At 42.8% G+C, this 22,756-nt stretch overlaps 4 protein-coding genes across 4 annotated transcripts in view; 3 read left to right on the top strand and 1 right to left on the bottom strand.

Annotated features, from left to right (window-relative positions):
• The window catches only part of LOC121200363 (protein NLRC3-like), a 567,821-nt gene that overhangs the window by 211,895 nt on the left and 333,170 nt on the right, over positions 1-22,756 (top strand). The gene's annotated exons all lie outside the window — the stretch shown is intronic.
• Positions 503-3,581, bottom strand: LOC121200433 (clavesin-1-like). Its single transcript, XM_041065753.1, has 7 exons — positions 3,327-3,581; positions 3,048-3,218; positions 2,262-2,380; positions 1,843-2,017; positions 1,411-1,521; positions 757-983; positions 503-621 (listed from the first exon to the last, which is right to left on the bottom strand). The coding sequence occupies exons 1-7, from the start codon at positions 3,423-3,425 to the stop codon at positions 543-545; spliced, it is 981 nt and encodes a 326-aa protein (XP_040921687.1). The 5' UTR covers positions 3,426-3,581; the 3' UTR covers positions 503-542.
• riok3 (RIO kinase 3 (yeast)) lies at positions 6,394-11,189 on the top strand. Its single transcript, XM_041065693.1, has 13 exons — positions 6,394-6,720; positions 7,459-7,574; positions 7,904-8,049; positions 8,241-8,348; positions 8,621-8,730; positions 8,966-9,109; positions 9,225-9,352; positions 9,519-9,701; positions 9,877-10,036; positions 10,263-10,343; positions 10,488-10,577; positions 10,776-10,889; positions 11,035-11,189. Exons 1-13 carry the CDS (start codon positions 6,685-6,687, stop codon positions 11,146-11,148), a joined length of 1,530 nt encoding a protein of 509 aa, XP_040921627.1. The 5' UTR covers positions 6,394-6,684; the 3' UTR covers positions 11,149-11,189.
• Positions 13,276-20,740, top strand: rmc1 (regulator of MON1-CCZ1). The gene is made up of 21 exons (XM_041065667.1): positions 13,276-13,459; positions 14,020-14,096; positions 14,352-14,436; positions 14,682-14,738; positions 14,861-14,947; positions 15,045-15,185; positions 15,340-15,443; positions 15,543-15,632; positions 15,733-15,838; positions 15,945-16,053; positions 16,461-16,505; positions 16,595-16,648; positions 16,855-16,983; positions 17,221-17,327; positions 17,444-17,563; positions 17,717-17,794; positions 17,891-17,995; positions 18,520-18,588; positions 18,697-18,784; positions 19,004-19,141; positions 19,693-20,740. The coding sequence occupies exons 1-21, from the start codon at positions 13,361-13,363 to the stop codon at positions 19,770-19,772; spliced, it is 1,968 nt and encodes a 655-aa protein (XP_040921601.1). The 5' UTR covers positions 13,276-13,360; the 3' UTR covers positions 19,773-20,740.

Below are 22,756 nucleotides of genomic sequence, written 5' to 3'. Positions count from 1 at the left end.
ACGCACGAACACTCTGCACAGTGTGCTGTGGCTGTCGTCGTTGTAGTGGACATCAGGACAGATGCTGCTGGCTGGAGAGGGGCTCAGCTGGGAGGCATTAGACGGCTCAGAGACAGGACAGACTGTGTGTGTGTGTGTGTGTGTGTGTGTGTGTGTGTGTTTGTGTGTGTGTGTGTGTCAGGAAGTTCAGTCACTATCAGGTCAACAGGACGCAAAAGCACACGAGATCAAATCCACCAGCTTAATACACAGCTGGTACTGAGTGTGTGTGTGTCTTCATATGGTTGTGTGGACACACTGTGAGGTCCAGGGGTCAGGGGATATATGGTGTGTGTGTTGGTGTGTGTGCGTGATGTAAAGAGGAAAAAATTGTGTGTTTGTCAAAGTGGATGTTGTGGTTTGTTCTTGTGTTCATGAATCTTTGGATGTGTGTGTGTGTGTGTACACTCTGTGTGTGTGCTCTGTGTGTGTGTGTGTGTGTGTGTGTGTGTGTGTGTGTGTGTGTGTGTGTGTGTGTGTACTCTGTGTGTGTGTGTGTGCGTTCAGTCCAGGGCCAGCAGCGGCGTGCTGGTCTCTCTGTCAGTCTGTCGCAGCGTCCCCGGTTCAACCGCCGACTGAGACCTGAAACACACACAGACACACAACATACAGGTGATGACAGTAAAACTCTGACTATGAGTGAACACACAAACGTTTCACACAAACAGATCCCGATAATGCCAGAAGCTTCTTGTATGTACAGGTATTTGCCCTCACCTCTTCATCATGTCTTTGTCTCCTCCTCCTCCTCCACAGTTCTCCCTGACGTGCAGCGCGTCGTAGGTCAGCGTGTACTCCGTCTCGTCGTTGTAGTCGGGTCCCAGCAGCGTTCGGGCCCAGATGCCCATATCGTACGGCGGCAACGTCCCTCCGAACTCTGACGGCAAACACTCGGGCTGGATGAGCTGGTGGAGCGAGTTCAGGTTGTTACCATGGAGGAAGATCTGAGGAGAGGAGGAGGAGGAGGAAGGGAGGAAACAAGGGGAGGAAGAAGGAGAGGGGATAAGAAGAGGAGAGGAAACTAGGAGATGAGAGGAAAAGAGGAGGGGTGGAGGAGGACAGGAGACAACAGGAAACGAGGAGAGGAGAAAAGAATGGAAAGAAGAAGGAGGAGATGAGAAGAAGAGAGATGAGAGAAAAGGACAAGAAAGAAAGAAAGAGATTAAGAATCAGAACAAAAGACAAGAGAAAAAAGAAAGGGTAAAACTGAAATGGAGGAGGAAAGAACTAGAAAGAAAAGGAGGAAAATGAAAACAAAAATGCGAGGAAAGAGGAAAGGAGGCTCGGATGAACAGAAAGCAGGTGGCAGTGGAGGAGAAGAGAAAAAGAAAACAGAGGAATGAGGATGGAAAACAGTTGGCGTGTTTTCACCCTTTTCCTGGTCTTGTCTTTGAGGAACGGTTTGATGATGGTGTACATGGCGTGAATGTACCACGGCTGATTCACAAAGTGGATTCCTCCGAACCGAGCGGGAAAACTGTCCTGAGGAGGAAACATATTAAAGACATGAGACGCAGCCGGAACTGAGAAAACACGGCTTCAGAGGGGACGAGCAGAAGGTCAAGGACAGGAAGTCCAGAAGACAAAACACTGCACAGCATTTCCTTCAATGCGAAGGTAAAGCTGCTCGCGTTAAAGCTGAGACTCGACCTTATTTTCACACCGAATGTGCTGAAGCTCAGAGACCGAAGAACAGAACAAACATGTCGCCGGCGAGGTGACGCAGATTCATCAAACTCCTCATAAAACCCAGCAACGATTTCTCACTCTTTCTTCAGTCAGCGGAGAATCGGTTTTATTTACCTGAAGGCCTTCGATGGCCAGTTTGAGGATGTTGGGCGTGAGCTTTGACGCCTGTTTGAAGGAGAAGTTGCTCCAGTCAATGATGAGGATGAAGCCGTTGATCTGAAGCTCCGGGTTTTCTATCAGGACCTCCAGAGAGAGCAGGATCGCCCGCAGGATGTCTGTGAACGAGTTCCTGATGGAGGGAGGTAAGATCAGGAAGAGCAAGTGTGTGTGTGTGTGTGTGTTTGTGTGTGAGATCAGAAACTAATCAATAGTCAGAGAGCGTGACGATCCTGTGTGCTTTAAGTCTTAACTACAACACTGGTCGCAGTATTTTTACTCATAACTACAGATGTGGCTCATTAGGCTCCTTGTGTTGTCAATCAATAGAGAGCTGTGTGTGTGTGTGTGTGTGTGTGTGTGTGTGTGTGTGTTACCTGCTCTGGTCCCAGTTGGAAGCGAACAGGATGAGGATTTTTCGACCGTGTTGATCTGGAGTTTCCAACACGCCCGGGAAACCGTCCATCAGCGCTCGCTTAATACCAGGGTCATCCACCTGAAACGCACACACACACACACACACACACACACACACACACAGACGTTAAAGGATCAGTGAGGTCCCGCATCAGTGCAGACCATTAAACCAGAGATGCTCGCCATCAGTGGTCTGACGTGGTGTGAACCGACTCTCCTCTGTCAGAGTAGATCGTGTTTTTGAGTCTTCAGTGTGACCTGACATCACTAAGGAGATTTACTGCCATTTGGTTTGTTTGTGTTTTCAACATTTTTTCACATTTTTGAGCAAATCTATGGCTTTTAAAAGTTTAAGTCCCATGAGAAGCCCATGCAGGACTGTAACATGGAGACTGCAAATCTGGATCAGGGCCAGATCAAGTCCTTAATGGTGTACCTATAAACATTTAACTTCCATTTAACTCTCTGTGAGAGACACCATGTCCAGACCTCTGACCAGAGCAAACTGTGGCTTCTGTTTATGTCCTGCTGCTTCTTTTTTTTCACTTTGACTGACTGATGAAATATTTACGAGCGAATAGAAACTCGACATGATTTATCCTGTTGACCGTCAGACACAGTCCATGGACACTGGGCCACATTTGTGCTCTTGGTGACTTATTCAATCCAGAGACACAGAAAACGCAGGATTATCTCAATCTGCAGCTTCGTGTATTCAAAGTGTAAAATCACATTTGGAAACAGACCTTGAAGCTCTGGAACATGTCGAGGTTCTGCTGTCTGAACTGGAAGTACTGGGCCAGCAGTCTGAAGGTCTCCACCTGGTCGAACTTCCTGGCTCTCAGGAAGCGAAGGATGAAGTCGTCGTCCGTCCGCAGGAAACCGATGTCCGGCCGCGTCACGATCATATCCCGCACCTTGATTTAACACAGATGGAAACAGGAATAAACAGGAGCGGAGGCGTCATTCAGTTCAGCACTGACGTGAACCTGGATATGAGCCAGGTGTGTGCAGAAGCTGTATACCTGCTGGATGTCCTGGTGCAGAGTGTCCGGGTTTTCGTTCAGCTCCAAACGAGCTTTCTCCGTCGTCTCGGAGCTCAGGCCGGCGTGCAGGTGTGTCATCTTGATGTCTCGGTCTGCTTTGGTTCCTGATGTCCTGAACGAGCTCCTGTACCACCTGTAGTCCCTTAGATCAACGGGTGAATCTGTTTTTCCACCGTTCGTGTCAAAGTAGTTGCTTTATTCCAGCGTTTGGACTTGAAATTCGAAGGACCAAACTTACCGGACAGTTTAGTTTTGTAGACAGTTTTGTGGTTGAGTCTGTTGTGGCTCAGTTGTTTAAATCCTCAGTTTGACCCACGTGTGTTAGAAAAGTGAGTCTTTGCCCTTTTTAACTGGATCACAATCTTATCTGCTGTCTGTTTGTGACGTCTTTGATTTCACATTTACAAAAAGAAGGAAGAGACAATCATGGCCGTCTTCATCTATGCTGCACAATTCACTGCTGATTTTTTTTTCAGTGGTTTTGTTAAAGCTGGATCATCGTCTGAGAGTAACAGCCTGAGACTCGACAGTCCTCGCTGCTGTTTTCTTCTACATTGTCGGCTCGTCGGAGGCTGAAAGTCCCTGCTTTTTGGTTTTCGATGCTGGGTGGAAATGTTCAGTCTGTCACAGGTTTTCAGAGAGCCAGAGTATCAGTCATGGCAGGAACGTGTGGGTAATGGACTCAGCGCATGAAGAAAAGACAGTTCACTCAGTCTTCGGTGCCAATTTCATCCTCTTTGTCCTGATTTTCTTTCCGTTCAGCATCTCACGGCTCCCTCCTCCTCCTGAGCTCGGTCATGGTGTTAGGTGGAGGCAGACTTTGGTTTCAGGATCATCGGTCGCCGTTGTCGACTCTCTGCTTCGGCATGATGAGGTTTGATTACGATGAGTCCTGTTGGTTGCGACCCCTCAGTCAGCTGTCAGAGGTCGGTTAAGGCAACTCAGTTCAATGTGGGATTCCTCAACCTCCGAGAGAAGAAAGACGAACTGTTAGAGTTAATGAAACTGCCTGTAATGGGGTGAAAATACGACAATGAGGAACTTTCAAAACCGTCATGTGATAAAAGTTTGGATCATGAACTATTCAGACCTTTTACTAATGTGCATCAGGATGAATATGGTCATATTTTCTTAGTATTTATTAGTGTGCCTGTGTCTCGTACTCCTGACGCCCAGTTCACTTTCCCTGCATGAGATAAGTAAAATTCATCTTATGGGGGTTGGTCAGACCATCAGTTGACCCCTTACCCACCCTCCCCCCTCACCCCCGAACGTCCCCATCTGCCGTTCACATTAATTGTGTCAGATGAGGCCCAATCTGTCTGTCCATGGGGACAGCATAATGAAAAAGCAGAGACACTTAAAGGTCCCACAGGGCTGGGATTTTACCCCACCCCCACCCCCACCCAAAATGAAGCATAAAGAAGAAATTTTTAAAAAGGTGTTGTAAAATGGGGACATAATGCTGATGATAAAAGGTTTGCATTTTATGTAGAGTCTCTCACTTTGATGTCAGATTCCTGTCAGTTTAATGACCAAAGTGACCCCTGGGATATGTAGGCAGAGTGTGGAACCAAATGTCCTCACAGGGAGGCAAAGATTTCAGAGCCTCCTCCAAAGGTGAGCGCGTTCAGCCGGATGAAGTCCTGCTGTGCGTCTTTTAGGTTTATTCTGGGACGTGAATACTCACAGTGGAGCGACCTGCTAGGTGTGCTGGTTGAATACCGGCCGTCCTGGCTGGCCCGACGGCCCTCCGGTGGTGGTGGTGCTGATGCAGGGGACGGTGGTGGTGATGGTGGCCATCGGTATCCCGCGGACAAAAGAGATCTCCGTCCGAATTAAAAACCAAAAACGCAGGGAAAAAATAAAATACGAAATAAATAAATGAATGTATAAATGTCCCCGGAGGCGTCAGAGATGATCAGACCCGGTCCTTCTGGATCCGTGTGGGCATCGTAACGTGAGAGGAGGAGGGCGCAGGATGTGAATGAGATGCGTTCTCACTTTGTGCTCCGAGAGGACGTCAGGATGCTCCCAAACCGTCAAGACTTCAAAATAAACACCACCGCTTCTGGTCTGCACTTTCAAAATAAAATCAAAATTACCAGATCAGAATCCGCTTCAGGTCAGAAACCAGATCAGGTAAACATTTCACTACGAGAATAAATATACAGCATACCGTGTATAAACACAGTTTCTGTAAACTGTGAAGAAGGTTATAATAATACGAAGAGTGCTGTGAGAAACACAGGTTATTTCATATATACACGCGTAAATACGTAAATTTCAATTAACTGTTTCAGCTCTTAAATAAACCCTCTAACATGACTGCTGACCAGTTTTAAACCAGGTGTTTGTAAAGCTACGACTCCTAAATCACATCTTTGGGCCGGTTTGTCATGTTCTGTTCTTCAAAACCAAGTTTATGATTTTATTTTGAAGCGGGGGTTTCCGGTCCGATTCGTGTAAACAATGTTTGACTTTACTCACCTGGACGCTCCTGCCTGTGTGACAGCAGCTGACGGCCGTGCGCGTTCACGAGCCAACCTGGACAGATTGTAGGTTGTTCGCGCACACGCTGTAGCTTGTGCGCGCACGCGCACGCGGGTACACGCATATCGACACGCATGCGTGTCAAAATAAACGTTGTTGATGTGCACAGTGTTTAGGCTGATTTTCTTTTACATTTTTACATCAGATTTTATTCTATATTATAAATGTGTTTAAACTTAATTTGTGCCGCATTTATATCTTAAATATATGCATTTATATATACATTTTTATTTTAATAAAAGCACTAAGTAATACTCAGAATAAGAAGAAACAGGGACCGTTGAGGACGAAAAGTTTTCTATGAGCCTGTGACTGACATGGGCCCTCAAACATTATTAGAACGTTACTTAGAAATATGTATTAAGATTAATGCCATAAAATTTCGTGCATAACCAATTATTGACAAATTTTCGATCGATCAATTCAAAACATTTGGAAAACAGCGTGAAAGGCTTTTATTGTGAATGAGCACTGTGACGCATTTCCTGTTCCAGGGTTTGCTGCGTTGGGAAAGTCATCAGAGGCGTCTGCGCTACCTCCATCAAAATCAAGATTATTTTTTTAAAAATCCATTGTTACTGACTTGTAAATTAACTTTTTTATATTAGCTGAAGTTTGTAGCACAGTTTCCTGTACGTGTCACGTCGCTGAACGTCGTCATTAGTCTCGTTTTCAGCACTTTCTCGTCGCCAAATCTGCCCCCTCCGGAGCGTGCTAACGTTAGCTCAGCGACTAGCCAAAATTCCCTCCTCGAAGAAAGAACCGATTAATCGTTATCATAAACATGGATCAAACAGGAGTCACGACTGAAACACCAAAGGTAAGGAGCTCGTGTCTTTAATTGTCTTGTTCTGTCGTGTCGCGTTCGTGTTGTTTTAAATCCGCGAAGCTTGTGTTAGCTGCTAATGCTAGTTGTTATCCAATATGGCTATGACTCAGTGGAGACTGTTTCTATTTCTGTCCAGCTTAAACCAGCCTCCACACTTGTCTTTATTGTTCTGACCTTAAAACCAACACGTAGTGTAGTGAATTATTGTGCCGACTGTCCAACAACGTTCATCTTTAGTTTTCTTAAGCTTAAATGGTTAATGTGTCACAGTTTTTTTGTTGTAGTTGTGAGTTTTTACCGCATTTTTTAAATGATCGTGTTGTTGTTTAATATGTCCAGTAACACGTTTTTATTTAAACAAATAGGTAGGTAGATGATCATAGAGCTATTATTAAATAATTCTACGTTTTTTAGCTCCTGAATATATTATTGAATATTGTGGGTGGATCCTGAAACACGTCAGGATCCTGGAGGAGGGACTCACCTCAGACATGTCTGAACGTGTCTGTTGAATGGCGTATGGTCATTGATGAGTCAGTCAGTGGTTTAACTATAACCCAGTTTCACTGTGGGCACAGGGGGCACAGCTGTGTGCGAACAGTCTGGGATAATATTACAGACGTAGATGCTTTTTGAAGTGAAAAGAAAGAGATCCAGCTCCTGCAGCAAAGACATTAAAATGAACTTTTTAACACGTGAACATGCTCTTACTTTGTGTGTGTGTTGCAGAGTCCGTGGGGCTCGGTGGCCCCGGCAGCTCCGGCCTGTTCTCTGGTTGATGTGATGAGTGAGCAGCTGGCCAAACAGCTGGATGAAGAGAACAATGCCTTCCCTGCACTCACCGAGTACGTTTTCACCAGCTTAACCTATTTGTGTGTGTGTGTGTGTGTGTGTGTTTTACAGTACGTTACAGTTGGTCCTTTCTTAAGATAAGATAAGATAAACCTATAATAGTCCCACAATGGGGAAATTGCACTGTTACAGCAGCAAAGGTTTATTTACTCTTGTATTCGCTAATTTCCATCTTTCTTTTCTTGCATTGTTCAGTGTAAAATACTTTATTAAACTGTAGCAGACAAATTATTTTGGCAGTGAATCTGTGTTTTTCTCTTTAACTTGTTTTTTTTTATTTTATTGTCTGACACTCGCTCCTGTCTTCACCCTCTCCTCTCAGGCCTGGAGCAGATCTGCTGTTGTCGGATGATGGTCCTGATACAACCAGTGACCTGATGCTCGCCCAGATGTTGCAGATGCAGTTCGACCGTGAGTTTGATGATCAGCTCCGCCGCGAGGAGAAGAAGTTCAACGGAGACAGCAAAGGTAGAAACGCAGCAATCTGAAATATAAATAAGATGATGAATACAGTCAGAAAGGAGTTATCTAAGGTTTTGTATCTGTGTTTTTTGTGTTTCCTTCATTGTGACTTTAACTGGTTAAAAGTTCCAGTAAACAAGAGTTAAGAAGTTTAGCAGTTTTTTGTGACAGTCTCTGTTTTGCTGTTTTGTGTCCAGTGTCCATCTCCTTTGAGAACTACCGAATGGTCCATCCATACGAAGACAGCGACAGCTCGGAGGACGAGGTGGACTGGCAGGACACAAGACATGACCCCTACAGAGCTGGTAACATGCCTTCAGCTTGAGACGTGTCTCAGGGCAACATATTGCATCTTACTGTGAAATCAGCTTTCGCTGTTATTTAATGCTGCAGATTCAGCATCTGATTAAATAAGCACAAAGCAGGTCCAGTCTTTGGTTTACACTGTTGTTTACAACGACCTGCAGCGCTGCAGGAGTATTAAAGGGAAATCTTCCTAGTATTGTCTGATGGTCTCACTGTGACGTGTGTGTGTGTGTGTGTGTGTGTGTGTGTGTGTGTGTGTGTGATTATACAGAAAAGCCTCAGACCACACCGAGGAAAGGCTTCACTGGGAAAGGCAAGAACATCACCACCAAACACGACGAGGTGACCTGCGGTCGCAAGAACACGGCGCGTATGGACAACGTAAGATTCATGCTGTTAATTTACTTAGAACATCAGCATCAACACTGACTCACACGACACAGACAGAGCAGGATTTGTCTGTGTCGCCACGATCAGATCAAATTTCGCTGAGTCACAGACGTTAACAAAATAAAATAATGGAGAATGAACGGCAGCTTGTTATCATTCATACCGACTGTTCAGTGTTTGTCACTCACAGCTGAAATGACTGTGGTAACTTCCGCTCCTCCTCCAGTTTGCCCCTGAGGTCCACGTCGGCGACGGGCTGGGGATGGACCTGAAGCTGTCCAATCAGGTGTTTAACTCTCTGAAGCAGCACTGCTACAGCGAGCAGAAACGCAGCGCCAGGCTGCACGAGAAGAAGGAGCACTCCACCGCCGTACGTCCAGATAAATGCACACAATGTTCACATGCATGGATTAGGAATAATAACGCACAACAAGGCTTGTGTCTCCTTCACACTCACACATAAAAACTCCCTCCTTTCTCCTCAGGAACAAGCAGTGGACCCTCGCACTCGTCTGCTGATGTATAAGATGGTAAATGCCGGTGTGCTGGAAAACATCAACGGCTGCATCAGCACTGGGAAGGAGTCCGTTGTCTTCCACGCTGACGGTGGGAGGTGAGAGGAGAGGGGGAGGATAAGGGGGTGGGTGGATCAGCAGGACGCAGGTGTAGAAATAGACAGACGTTTAGGGAAAGGAGCTTTTCACTTCTTTGCCCAGAGTCAGATGAGAACACGCTCACACGGGGCATCTGCAGGTGATTCATGACTTAATGTATTTCAGCCTGGAGGAGCAGCCGGTCCCGGATGAGGTGGTGCTGAAGGTGTTCAAGACGACGCTCAACGAGTTCAAGAACAGAGACCGCTACATCAAAGATGACTACCGCTTCAAAGAGCGGTTCAGCAAACTGAACCCACGCAAAGTCATCAGGCTGTGGGCCGAGAAGGAGATGCACAACCTGACCAGGTAACCGACCACACTGCTGTGACCACTGGTTCTACTGGTGCTGCTGCTGGGAGACGTTCTCCTCCTCTAAGCTCAGAGTGGGATCAGGCTGCTGCTGCAGTGGCAGGAACAACACTGCAATAAGCTGCCGAGCAGAGAGACGCTGAAATCTGACGCTGTCGCTGTTTGTGTTCAGGATGAAGAAGGCGGAGATTCCCTGTCCGGAGGTGGTGCTGCTGAAGAAACACATCCTGGTGATGTCGTTCATCGGTAAAGACCACGTTCCTGCTCCCAAGCTCAAAGACGCCATGTTAGGGTCAGAGGACATGAAGAACGCCTACTACCAGGTCCTACATGTATGTGCACAGCAAGTACACGTTTTCTTACATGTGTAGATGCAGAACATACGACTGAGTTTAGTGTCAAAGGATGTTTTTTACTTGATAAATGACTCACTAAGTTTTCTGTCAATACTAACTGATTAATCAACCACTCGATCCAGTAGTTTGAGTTTTTTTACATTTGAAATGTTTGTGTTTACTGTTTGTGATTGTTTACTAGTTGCTGCTGTTCTCTGTACAGATGATGCAGCAGCTGTATCAGGAGTGTAACCTGGTTCATGCTGATCTCAGTGAATACAACATGCTGTGGCACGAAGGGAAGGTGAGACCGGGTGTCTGCTTCACCCTCAACCCTCCTCATTTTGTCTGTCCCTTGTCCTTGTCTTTTGTCCTCTCAGCTCAGTTTTCATGTTGATTCATTGATTCATTGATTCCTTTTTCCTCTCGCTTCACGTGTTTGTCGCAGGTGTGGTTGATAGACGTCAGTCAGTCCGTCGAGCCCACCCATCCTCACGGGCTGGAGTTCCTCTTCAGAGACTGCAGGAACGTTGCCACGGTAACGGCCAGTTTCACGTACAGCTCTTGTTGATGTGACTCACTGATGAAAGTTTCTGCTCCAGAATCTGATGTCGTCTCCGTCTGTGGATCAGGACTCAGCCTGAAAACCGAGTTAGAAGATCAGAGCCGCGTAAATTTAGGAAGTAATCATCAATAAATGAACAAATTATGTGTTTTGTGTGTTTGTGTGCACCAGTTTTTCCAGAAGAGAGGAGTGAGCGAGGCGATGAGTGTGTACGACCTTTTCAACGCTGTGACTGGACTGAACATCCCTGTCGGTGCAGGAGACGAAGCTGAATTTATAGCTGAGGTAACAAACACACACACAGTGAGACACACAGCACAGAACTAGTTTTTGATCACATCTTTTTGTTTAATTATAATTTTAGAGTTACAGACGGTGAGTGTCAGCTGAGTCAGAGCAGATATGTTGATCTCTCTCCTCTCTCTGACAGATCGTGGCGTTGGAGAAGAGGAACGAGGATCACGTGCAGAGGCGAGGGAAGAAAACGTTCCCTGTCTCCTCTGAAGACGGCGGTCCTCCTTTAAAACCCGACGCTGATGACTAACGCTCGCCCGGCTCGCTCTCTCTTCACGATCCCGCCGTGTTGAAAACGCTGTAAGGAGGAGATGAAAGGAGGAGGACCCGGTGCCTCCCCCTACCACCCACTGACCCACCCACCGACTGCTTCCTTTAAACGGGCAGGACGGAGCGCCACCTCCTGGCTGCAGGGGGAATGATTTCACCCAGCTGGATGTTGAAGTCAGAGTGTCCGGGCTGCTGAGAGTCTGCAGACGCTGACACCACATCTTGTATCTTCTGCTAAGACTGGCTCATACTGATGTCGATTAACGTACGTGTTTTTCTAAGAATCGTAGTAAAAAACAAAAAAAAATACGCAAAGCTTTTCGCACAGGAGCTTTTCCACCAGCTGGAACCACTGGTGAGCTTTGATCAAACCCCAGAGATCTGTTCGAAATTAGTGGAGAAACCAAAGTTATCAGGATGAATTTTGGGCAAAATGAGCAGAAAACAACAGAAGTATACAATTTTTTTAGGTGATAGAAGACGGACATCTTGGGTTAGAAAGTTTGTAACTTCAAAAGATGTAAGAACAAGCAGAAAGAGCAGCTTGTTTGTTATATGATCTCATGTGGGGTGAAAGGTTGCAGGATTAGAGCGGTGACACTGACGTAATATTTTTTATTTTACCGCTTTGACAGTTTGAAATAATCCTAAAAAAAATTCAGAATATAAAATGCATAAATATAAATAAATACAAAACACAGATGCTGATTTTCAAAGCCAAAAAGAAAGACACTCATTCGTCCGTTTCATTTTGTCTGACGCCAAGACTCGTCCCGAGTTCAGCTGAATTAACTTTATTTCCATTAGAACAAACAAACACTGGTGATCTCAGAGTGCAACAGGACAGAACATCCAAAACAATATACGAATAATAAATCCAAATACTTCTCTGTTTAACTTAAAAGTCAAAATATCTAAATATGTTACAGGATGAAGTTAGAAAAATGATAAATCCGGGATTTTTCTGACCAGAGGAAAAAAATTAACTAGATTATTAATCTGATCAGAAAACCGATGCCAGATTTTAAGCACTTGACGGGTTTAATACTGGATTTTAGAGACAGCAGTGAGGTTCAGTACCCAGCTCTGTGGCTCTAATCTTTAGTATTTATTCACTTTTTAAAAATTCTTTCTCCTCACTTTTCCACTTGTAGAAGGAACGAAGGCTGACAGCATCTAATCACCTACATCACAACCTCAAAATAGAAAGTAACTCATGTCATTTACTCTGCTACAATCTGTTGACAGGAATGTGTCCATAAGATTATTTCCCTTAAAGCAGAAGAGGCACTGTCTCTGAAAGTGGAGTATTTAACTCTTGAAATTAAAGCGCAAAAGAAACTTTTATTACAGTCAGACAAATGTGAATGAAGGAGTGATTCCAGCATCATGCCATTAAATGTAAAAGGTGGTAAATGTTTTTGATGTTTGCAGTGAAAAAATTATAACAATATTCTATAAAAATCTGCAATAAAAGCGCACTTATTCCAGATTATTGTCTTTTTTTATGTTATAGGATTAAATGAATGTCAGGATTGTATGTGGAGGGATTCTGCAGCGGCTGAGGCTTCACATGATGCTTCACATGGTGGGTGGATTCTAATGAAACGCCTCATCATGTGTGAAACCGCCCACAGATCAATGGAGACATTAAACACTGAAGATGAAACTGCTTCCGTTTCACTTTCGTTCAGTACAAACAGAAAAACGTGTCAGTTATCAGACAAACACCTGAACGTTTGTTTGTTTCAGCGCAAAGTTACTGAAACAGTTTGATTATTGATTCACTTCCTTGTTTTCTGTACAGTCTGAACACATGATCTTTAATCAGTCACATGACTCACAGGGTGACTTCCTACCGCATTCTTTCAAAATAAAAGACTAATCACAAATAGTTATTGGCACCAAATTTAAGTGAGTAAAAGATGAAATTATGTGCATACTGACATTTTCTTAAATCTTAATGTAAAATGGAGAGGCCTAAACAGTATTTATTTGGAATTTTTAATAAATATACGCACACACTAAAATTGGTACTTGTATAATACAAATCTCCACTTTTATTCTGAAGGAAACCGGAAGTTTCGTCGTCTCCTCCGGCTCTGCTGCTCCGGCTAACAGGACGCCAAATGAACTACGCTGAACTGAACTTGGGATAAAGGTGTTGAAAGCCGGTGGCCAGGTGTGTGAGGATGAGTGAGGAACATTACCTGGAGCTGTGTGAGAACCCGGTGCAGTTTGAACACGCGTCCAGCGTCAACAATGTCTTCTTCGATGAAGCTAATAAACAGGTGAGCTAGTTAGCATCGAGGCGGCTAACGAGTTTGGCTAAACTAATCGGCAGTTTGTTAGCTTAAAGAAAATGTAATCACTAACATCTCAGCAGAAGTCTGTGGTTTTAAGTAAATGAGTTTTGTTGTGCTCCCAGTGAAGTGTGCTGGCTTTACGGTATTTTATCAATATAAAATAATCGATGAGCGAAGATAAACTGATGCAAAATAAAAACAGTTATTATTATTAACCATATTCAGTGGCTGTAAACAGCGTAAAAATACAGTTTCTATATTTAAGTTTCACTTAATTTCCAAAATGTAGTAGTTTAGTAGTAAGACTGTTTAAATAAAAGCAGTTTGGCAAAACTAAACATTTTCTTTGATTTCTTAAATCTTACAGACGAGACGATAAATAGTCAGCAGATTCACAGAGAGTGAAAACAATCATCGAATGCAGCTCTGACAATAAGAGCTGTTATACTAAAATGTAGCCATGACTTTTAACTACAAGGGAGTGCCCTGTTTAATCAAAGGCAGATAATTTTGCAGGTATTCATGTCCCTTTTTCCTGGCTGCAGGTGTTTGCGGTGCGTTCAGGTGGAGCCACAGGTGTGGTGGTCAAAGGCCCCGATGACAAGAGCAGTGTTGCCTTCAGGTACTTTAACATTTGCTGGAATTTCAGGTGGACAAACTGAATCCAAAGGTGAAGGACACTTTTTGTCCAGTACTCTTTACTTAATACAACTCTGTAAAAATGAGTATTATCAACAGAACACACTTTGTTTTGCCATGTGACCGATGTGTGTTATAACATGTTAGATTGTCAGTACTGACAGTCTTAAAAGTACCACAAAATTGTACTTTCCACCACTGACAGTACCTGAAAATGTAATGTCTGTGTTCTCCACAGAATGGACGATAAAGGAGAAGTGAAGTGCATCAAGTTCTCCATTGGAAATAAGATCTTGGCCGTGCAGAGAACCTCAAAATCCGTGGTGAGTTCTGATGAGTAGAACAGAACCGGCACTGTCGGGTCAGATGCTCAGCTCTCTCTGAGGCCACCGGTGAAACGTGTACAGTAATGTGACTTATTTAGAAGAAAAACCTCCGTCTGATCATTTTGGCATATGTGACAAACACTGCAGCCTTATTCTTATCTCTAAGGACAAACACACTTTAATCTGTGTCCAGGCCTAAAGATTACTGAGTTATTCAACTGTTGATTTTCTGTTGTTTGTAGGATTTCATCAACTTTATACCCGACTATCCGCACACAGAGTTCACCCAGGAATGTAAGGTATGTCAGAGGCTCTCTTTCTCCAGAACACAGCAGCTCTGCGATGATGCTCAACTGGCTTTTTTTTGTTTTTTTTGTTTTTTTTTAAAAACAGTCTTTGTGTTTTTTGTCTTGTCCTGCAGACAAAGAACGCTAATGTCTTGGGTTTCTGTTGGACCAACTGGAACGAGATTGTCTTTATCACCGACCAGGGAATAGAGTTTTACCAGGTAGTCTGAGTCAGTTTCAGCACTCGCACATGAACATGCATGATGAAAGTTCACTGTGGACATTTAGTTTTCTGTGTGTGTGTGTGTGTGTGTTCAGGTGTTTCCAGACAAACGCAGTCTGAAACTGCTGAAGAGTCAGAGTATTAATGTGAACTGGTACCAGTACTGCCCAGAGACCGCCGTCATCCTGCTGTCCACCACAGTGCAGGGAAACATCCTGCAGCCCTTCGCCTTCAGGGTGAGGACAGCCGGAGACTAAACACCGATTTCATTTGATTTATTTCGGTGGATTCTTCTCGTGAGACTTCGCCTTACAGACACATTTTTAAGCGTCGTGTTTTTGAAATAGTATGAACAGCTTCTTTTCGTCATTTCATCATTTGCTGTTTCAGAACGGGACCATGTCCAAGATGTCCAAGTTTGAGATCGAGCTGCCGGTCGTCCCCAAACCCGCCAAACTCAGCCTGTCGGAGAGAGACATCGCTATGGCAACAATGTGAGCCAGCTTTAACCTTCATACCTGCTCGTGTGACTCGTTCGATCAGTTCATCTTTTTTCTGACTGCCTGTCTAACCCCCCCCCCTCCCGTCTGTAGCTACGGTCAGCTGTATGTGATGTATCTGAAGCATCACTCGAGAACAGCAAACAGTCCAAGTGCAGAGGTGGTGCTGTATCACCTGCCAAGGTGTGTACACACACACACACATGGCATGTTCAAAAATAGAGAGTACTGCCTCAGAGTGTACTTACCTCTGTGTGTGTGTGTCTGTGTGTGTGTGTTTTAGGGAGGGTGCGTGTAAAAAGAGCCATGTGTTGAAGCTGAACACCACAGGGAAGTTTGCTCTGAACATCGTGGACAATCTGGTGGTGGTTCATCACCAGAGCTCCCAGGTCAGTGTGTGTGTGTGTGTGTGTGTTCATATTAATGTTATAACTGTAGGAACTGTGGTTATGGAAGGTGTTATTTATTCTGTGTGTGTGTGTGTGTTTGTCTCAGACGTCTCTGATCTTCGACATCAAGCTGAAGGAGCCGGACTGTGCCGTCAACACACACCAGCCTGTCCTTCCTGCCCGGTCCATACACCCCTACAGGATCCCACTGTCAGGTAAACACACACTTCCTTCATAACGTGAGCCCCATTCAGACTGGGTAAAAATATCCTGAATCAGCTGTGGTCAGCTCCTGTTTGCAGTGAAGCCAGACACGTGTCACTGCATCGCTGTGATACTGAAGGAAATTTTAAAAACAGCAGGATTCTCAGTGAACTTCTGTTTTCCTCTGATTTCTAAGTGGAGTTCTGGAGGTTTATTCTGGAGAGACATCAGAGACAATGACTGACCATGTCTGTGTGTTCACATGTGACTCAGTTATGAGAAGGTGGATGATGTTTACCTTCACTTTGCCTCCCACTCAACAATATCCCCTGCCTTCACCTGTGATGTTAATCAGAGTTTGTAGTTTTTCTTTTCTTGGTTCAGAGTTTCTCCTCTTTGGTCTCATGTCTCTCTGCAGGTCCAGCAGTCGTCCCCTCTCAGCCTCCAGTTCCCTGTCAGCTCTGTATCCTTCACCTCTGACTCAGTGTCTTATTTTACTCTGTCGATTAAAATCCTTTGACTGTCTGACACTGGCCTTGACCATCAGTCCAGACTCGTCCTCCTGGAGCGTCTTCCAGCCCGAAATCATCATCAGTGCTAGTGAAGGTGTGGAGAAAACACACACACACACACACACACACACACACACACACACACACACACACACAGACACACACACACACAGTGATACTAAGGGCTCCTCCCTGTGTGTCTGAGTAATGGCAATAAAAACTGAAGCTGTTCTGGAGGAGTTTAGCTAAGAATATCTCTTCTATTCTCTGTGTGTGTGTGTGTGTGTGTGTGTGTGTCAGGTTACCTGTGGTACCTGCAGGTGAAGCTGCCTCCGACTGTTAACCTGCTGCAGGACAAAGGCAAACTAATGGACTTCCTGTTACGGCGGAGAGACTGTAAGATGGTCATCCTGTCCGTCTGCTCGCAGAGTACGTCTCTTTGTTTTTATCTGAATGTGAGTCAGTTATTAATCCCAGAGAGAAACTGCTTCACATAATTCACAAAAACAGCGAGGTAACAATCAGCCAAAGCAAATAAAGGTTAAATTATATACAGTCACTAAATATAAAAATAACAATAAATATAAACAATAGCAACACGAGACAGAAAGAAGTAAAATCACGTCGATACTCCGACAAAAATAAATGAGATTGTTGTTTTCTCAGTTCTGGAGGGCGGAGAGAAGGGAAGTCTTCCTGTCGTGGCGACCGTCTTTGACAAACTGAACCAGGTGTACAAAGAATACCTGGAGGCAGAGCAGAACTACACTGTGGTGAGTGGTGACCAGTCAGTAACTACAGCCTTTAAAAACCTGGACCCAGCACACACACCGGCTTCTGTGTGTGTGACGCACGGTTCGTTTCAAACCGGGTTGTTTCGTGTTTGTAGGCGATGGAGTCCGGACCGAGTCGAGGCAGCGCGGCTCAGAAACGCCCCATCAGAACTCAGGCGGTCATCGACCAATCAGACATGTACACACACGTCCTGTCGTCTTTCACAGAGAGGAAGGTACAAGCGCACACACACTAACACACAATCACATGCTTAGGTTGAAGCCTGTTAACACTCTGAACACAACCTGGTTGAATTTGCGTCGTCTTTACGAAAAGTAGTTTGAAAAGTCAGAAATCACCAGCTGATGCATGTCTGTGTTTCCTACAGGGGGTGTCTCACAGGTTCATCATTGCGGTGGTGATGGAGTACATCCGCTCTCTGAACCAGTTCCAGATCACCGTACAGGTAAAACCCGGCGATCATCGTCCTTCGTCTCTGATGTGAAAATGCTGACATCGTTACATGTTTTTAACTGTTGGTTCTGTCCGAACCTTCGTTTAGCATTACCTGTACGAGCTGGTCATCAAAACGTTGGTGCAGCACAACCTGTTCTACATGCTGCATCAGTTCCTGCAGTACCACGTCCTCAGTGACTCCAAACCACTGGTGAGTTCAAACCACTTCTGCTCTCAATCTGCCTCCAACTGGGCTGAATGAAAGAAATTACTGAGGTGCATCATGGGAAGTGTAGTATGCAGAGGTTTTCTATAACTTGATCTATATTAGGGACTACAAGTCTTTGGAAATGGAACGATGGGTCACCCAGTTAATCTAGAACCAAGTACAGCAGCAAATTCATGAGTATTTTCCCAATGAATCATTATAAAGTATAAAATTGTAAAATCTCAAATTATATATTAAAAAGGCTAAAGTAGTAAAGTTTAGTAAGTTTTTCAAAACAGAAACTGAAAGTGTTTTTGTGACCAACAAAGCCCCAAATATTTAGAAGAGAACCTTAAAATGTAAAACTTTATTAAATTACATTTAATTATTATTACAGATTAATTTTCTCTGTATTGATTAATAGACTGATCGTTTCATCTCTTGTACTGGGACTGAAACCACGTGTAACATGTGGTTGTCCTTGTTTATGTCCTTCTGTTAATTGTCTTTGCTTCCTTTGGTTTCAGGCCTGTTTGCTTCTGTCTCTGGAGAGTACGTACCCTCCCGCACACCAGCTGTCACTGGACATGCTGAAGGTATCGAACACAAACACACACATGCCTGTTGCACATTGCGATGCCAAAGAAAAGAAACCCAACACATGGCCATTATTCTAAATTAATTTAATGTTTGTGCGTTTGCAGCGTCTGTCCACAGCCAACGATGAGATCGTCGAGGTTCTGCTGTCCAAGCAGCAGGTTCTGGGCGCGCTCAGATTCATCCGCAGTGTCGGTATGTTGATCTTAGTTCATCCGCCAGCGAGAAAATATAAAGCACACGTCATTTATCTGTAGCAAAACAAAAGTCTTACTCATTGATCGCTGCTGACTACACACTGAAGGGGTTCATGCTGCCTCTGAGAGGCAAAGCTTCGCGTTTGCTTCAGCTGAACCTCAGGAGTCATCGTGTCCTTTAAGGTGAACTAACCCTGCGCTGGCTTCCTCCGGGCAGGTGGACACGACAACGTGTCGGCGAGGAAGTTTCTGGACGCGGCGCAGCAAACCGGAGACCAGATGTTGTTCTACACCGTGTTCAGATCGTTCCAACAGAGAAATCAGCGGCTGAGAGGAAGCCCCGGCTTTAATCCTGGTAATGACACACACACACAGATGAACTGTCTGACTCACTGTTCCTGTGAAATCAGAGACAACAGTGGATGCAACAGAAGCAACAATGAATTCTATCTAATACATGAACAACTAACTTAAATGTTTCTCATTTTTAGCACATAAGAAATTTACCTTTGTCGTTTATTAAAAAGTTTAAATGTCAGATAAAAATTAACGTTCTCACTTACTCCTTGTTGTATTTATTGGAGACTTATTTCCTGGAAATTCCTTTTTTTCTTCATTGTTCTTAGAAAGTCTCTGTTGACAGTATGTCCTCCTGTGGACACATAATTAACAACACAGTAGTAAAACAGCAGGCAACTATGTCTTCATAAGAGAAGTTCTAATTATTGATGATACTGTATGAACTGTACTTTTCTACTAATTAATGAACACTTAAATGTTCTTATATGTTTATAACTACAGTGTTTTAAATGTATAAACTGGTTCTAAATGTTAGCTTAATTTTTTTTAATGGGTCTTGCCAGTAACCAGAACCTATGGTGTGTGTGTGTGTATGTGTGTTACCAGGAGAGCACTGTGAGGAGCATGTGGCCCACTTTAAGCAGCTGTTTGGGGAGCAGGCGCTGATGAAACCCTCCACTGTGTGAATCACCTCAGACTGGAAACTCACCTGGATGCGAGCAGGCAACCTGGAAGGGTCACAAACGAACAAACGTGTGGGACACACCGTCACAGACTTGTATGTTTACGTGCACCACGTGTATCCTGAGCATGTCAACACTGTTACACATGCTTCATTACATCCAAAGTTGAAACAGACCTGAACTAACTTTTGTAAGTCTGACTAGATCACTATTAGTTAACTAAACAGAGTATCTGATATCACAGACATAAACAGTTAACAAATTATATGTGTATGTACATTAACCAAAGTAACCTGGTTATTAATGTGCCTATTTACATGATTCTGAGATTGCCCAGGTTTCTGATCACCTGTGCAGGTACATCTGACTACATGAAATTAATTTTTCCACAGATACGTTTCCTACAACCTTTCTCCAACCACTGGCCCAAATATTTCCTCTTCCTTACACTTATTTTTTACCTTTGATTCAAAGGTATGGTCAAGGGTTTGGAAATTTGATCATTGATGTTTCTTATTTTTATGTAGTCAGATGTACCTGCACAGGTGATCGGAAACCAGGGCAATCAGACAGTCAGAATTATGCAAATTGGCAGATTAATAGTCAGGATACAATGAAACATGATACAGTGAAAACTAACTTGGATACATACGAACATGTCAACATACTCACTGTAAGCAGCTCAGGTGTCACTCTGACGTCACCTGATGCAGGGTCAGAGGCTGCACCTAGAAAGGTTCAACAGTAGATTGAGATGCCTGCACGAAGACTGTACATATGAAATGAAGGAGGTAAACAAATTGTTTATTTTGTAAGAAAAAAAAATGAATTATTGTATCACGGTCACAGACTGCACTGAAATGTATGAAGTAGCAATGGAAACATGTTTTTAATTCTATTGAATGACACTGAAAGTAAAAGTATACTCTATACATTATAATTGTGTACAGCTAATAAAAGATTAACTACAAGTCTGAATGAGAGCATTAATTTATATGGTGCATTCACAAGCTAGTGTGATAAACTTACATTAGGGACTCTAGTGTCAAATCCACTTATGTATTTTAGTAAGAAAAAAATATAGTAATAGCATAGTAAATCATAAAAATATCAAAAATGATCATAGTATAGTAAGGCTTCCAAATTGGACAAAAAAAGTCATTGTATATTAAGGTGTCAAAATCCTGCCAAAAATGTCATACTATAGTAAGGCTTCAACATGTGGTGAAAAACAACATAGTATATAGTAAGGCTTCAAAACAGACAAAAAAAAAACGACATAGCATAAAAAGGCTTCAAAATGGGCCAAAAATGTCATACTTTAGTATGACCTCAAAATGTCATAAACAATGTCATAGTATAGTAAGGCATTAAAACGTATATTGAATTATAGAATATTTTAGTGAGTCAACCGGTTCACAGTTTTACACTTCAGCTGACCAGTGACAGGAAATAAGGTCACAATCTGTTCATGTCTGACTTATGCTATTAAACAATGGGCAGAAACGTGATTTTGCACATTATTATCTGTACTTTTCCTTAAGGACCTGAGTGTGTCTTTCCACAGGTCTGTCTTGTATGTCTTTTTAATCTTGCCTTAGTTCCACTTGTGTCTTCCGGCACTTTGTATTACCTTGTTCTCTTATGTACAGCGCTTGGGTTACCTTGTTTAAAATTTCCGTACTAATAAACCTACCTTTCCGGCGTTAAAAATTTGCTGTTGTTTTTTGTCCTACTTTAAAATAAACAATGTAGTTGGGTTTTGGAAAGCTACTTGGATAAAACGAGTTGTTAGTATTGTAACTGTCATACTTTAATAAGGCGTAAAAATTGGCCAAAAGAACTAATACTATACTATGACCATTTTTATGACATTTTGAGGCCAAAATAAAGTATGACTTTTTTTTGTCCGATTTTGACGCCTTACTATACTATGACGTTTTTTTATGACATTTGGAGGTCAAACAAATTTTTGACTTTTTTTTGTCCGATTTTGACGCCTTACTATACTATGACGTTTTTTATGACATTTTGAGGTCAAAAAATTTTTTGACTTTTTTTGTCCGATTTTGACGCCTTACTATACTATGACGTTTTTTATGACATTTTGAGGTTAAAAATTTTTTTGACTTTTTTGTCCGATTTTGACGCCTTACTATACTATGACGTTTTTTATGACATTTTGAGGTGAAAAAAATTTTTGACTTTTTTTGTCCGATTTTGACGCCTTACTATACTATGACGTTTTTTATGACATTTTGAGGTTAAAAAAATGTTTGACTTTTTTTGTCCGATTTTGACGCCTTACTATACTATGACGTTTTTTATGACATTTTGAGGTTAAAAAAATTTTTGACTTTTTTGTCCGATTTTGACGCCTTACTATACTATGACGTTTTTTATGACATTTTGAGGTCAAAAAAAAATTTGACTTTTTTTGGCCGAAAAAAACGGCATACTATACTATGACGTTTTTTATGACTTTTTGAGGTCAAAAAAAATGTTGACTTTTTTTGTCTGATTTTGACGCCTTACTATACTATGACGTTTTTTATGACATTTTGAGGTTAAAAAATTTTTTGACTTTTTTGTCCGATTTTGACGCCTTACTATACTATGACGTTTTTTATGACATTTTGAGGTCAAAAAAAATTTTGACTTTTTTTGTCCGATTTTGACGCCTTACTATACTATGACGTTTTTTATGACATTTTGAGGTGAAAAAAATTTTTGACTTTTTTTGTCCGATTTTGACGCCTTACTATACTATGACGTTTTTTATGACATTTTGAGGTTAAAAAATTTTTTGACTTTTTTGTCCGATTTTGACGCCTTACTATACTATGACGTTTTTTATGACATTTTGAGGTCAAAAAAAAATTTGACTTTTTTTGGCCGAAAAAAACGACATACTATACTATGACGTTTTTTATGACTTTTTGAGGTCAAAAAAAATGTTGACTTTTTTTGTCCGATTTTGACGCCTT

This window comes from Toxotes jaculatrix, chromosome 20, assembly GCF_017976425.1.
Source record: "Toxotes jaculatrix isolate fToxJac2 chromosome 20, fToxJac2.pri, whole genome shotgun sequence".
NCBI classification, from domain to species: Eukaryota; Metazoa; Chordata; class Actinopteri; family Toxotidae; genus Toxotes; species Toxotes jaculatrix.
This window is presented reverse-complemented; position numbering and strand designations above follow the sequence as displayed.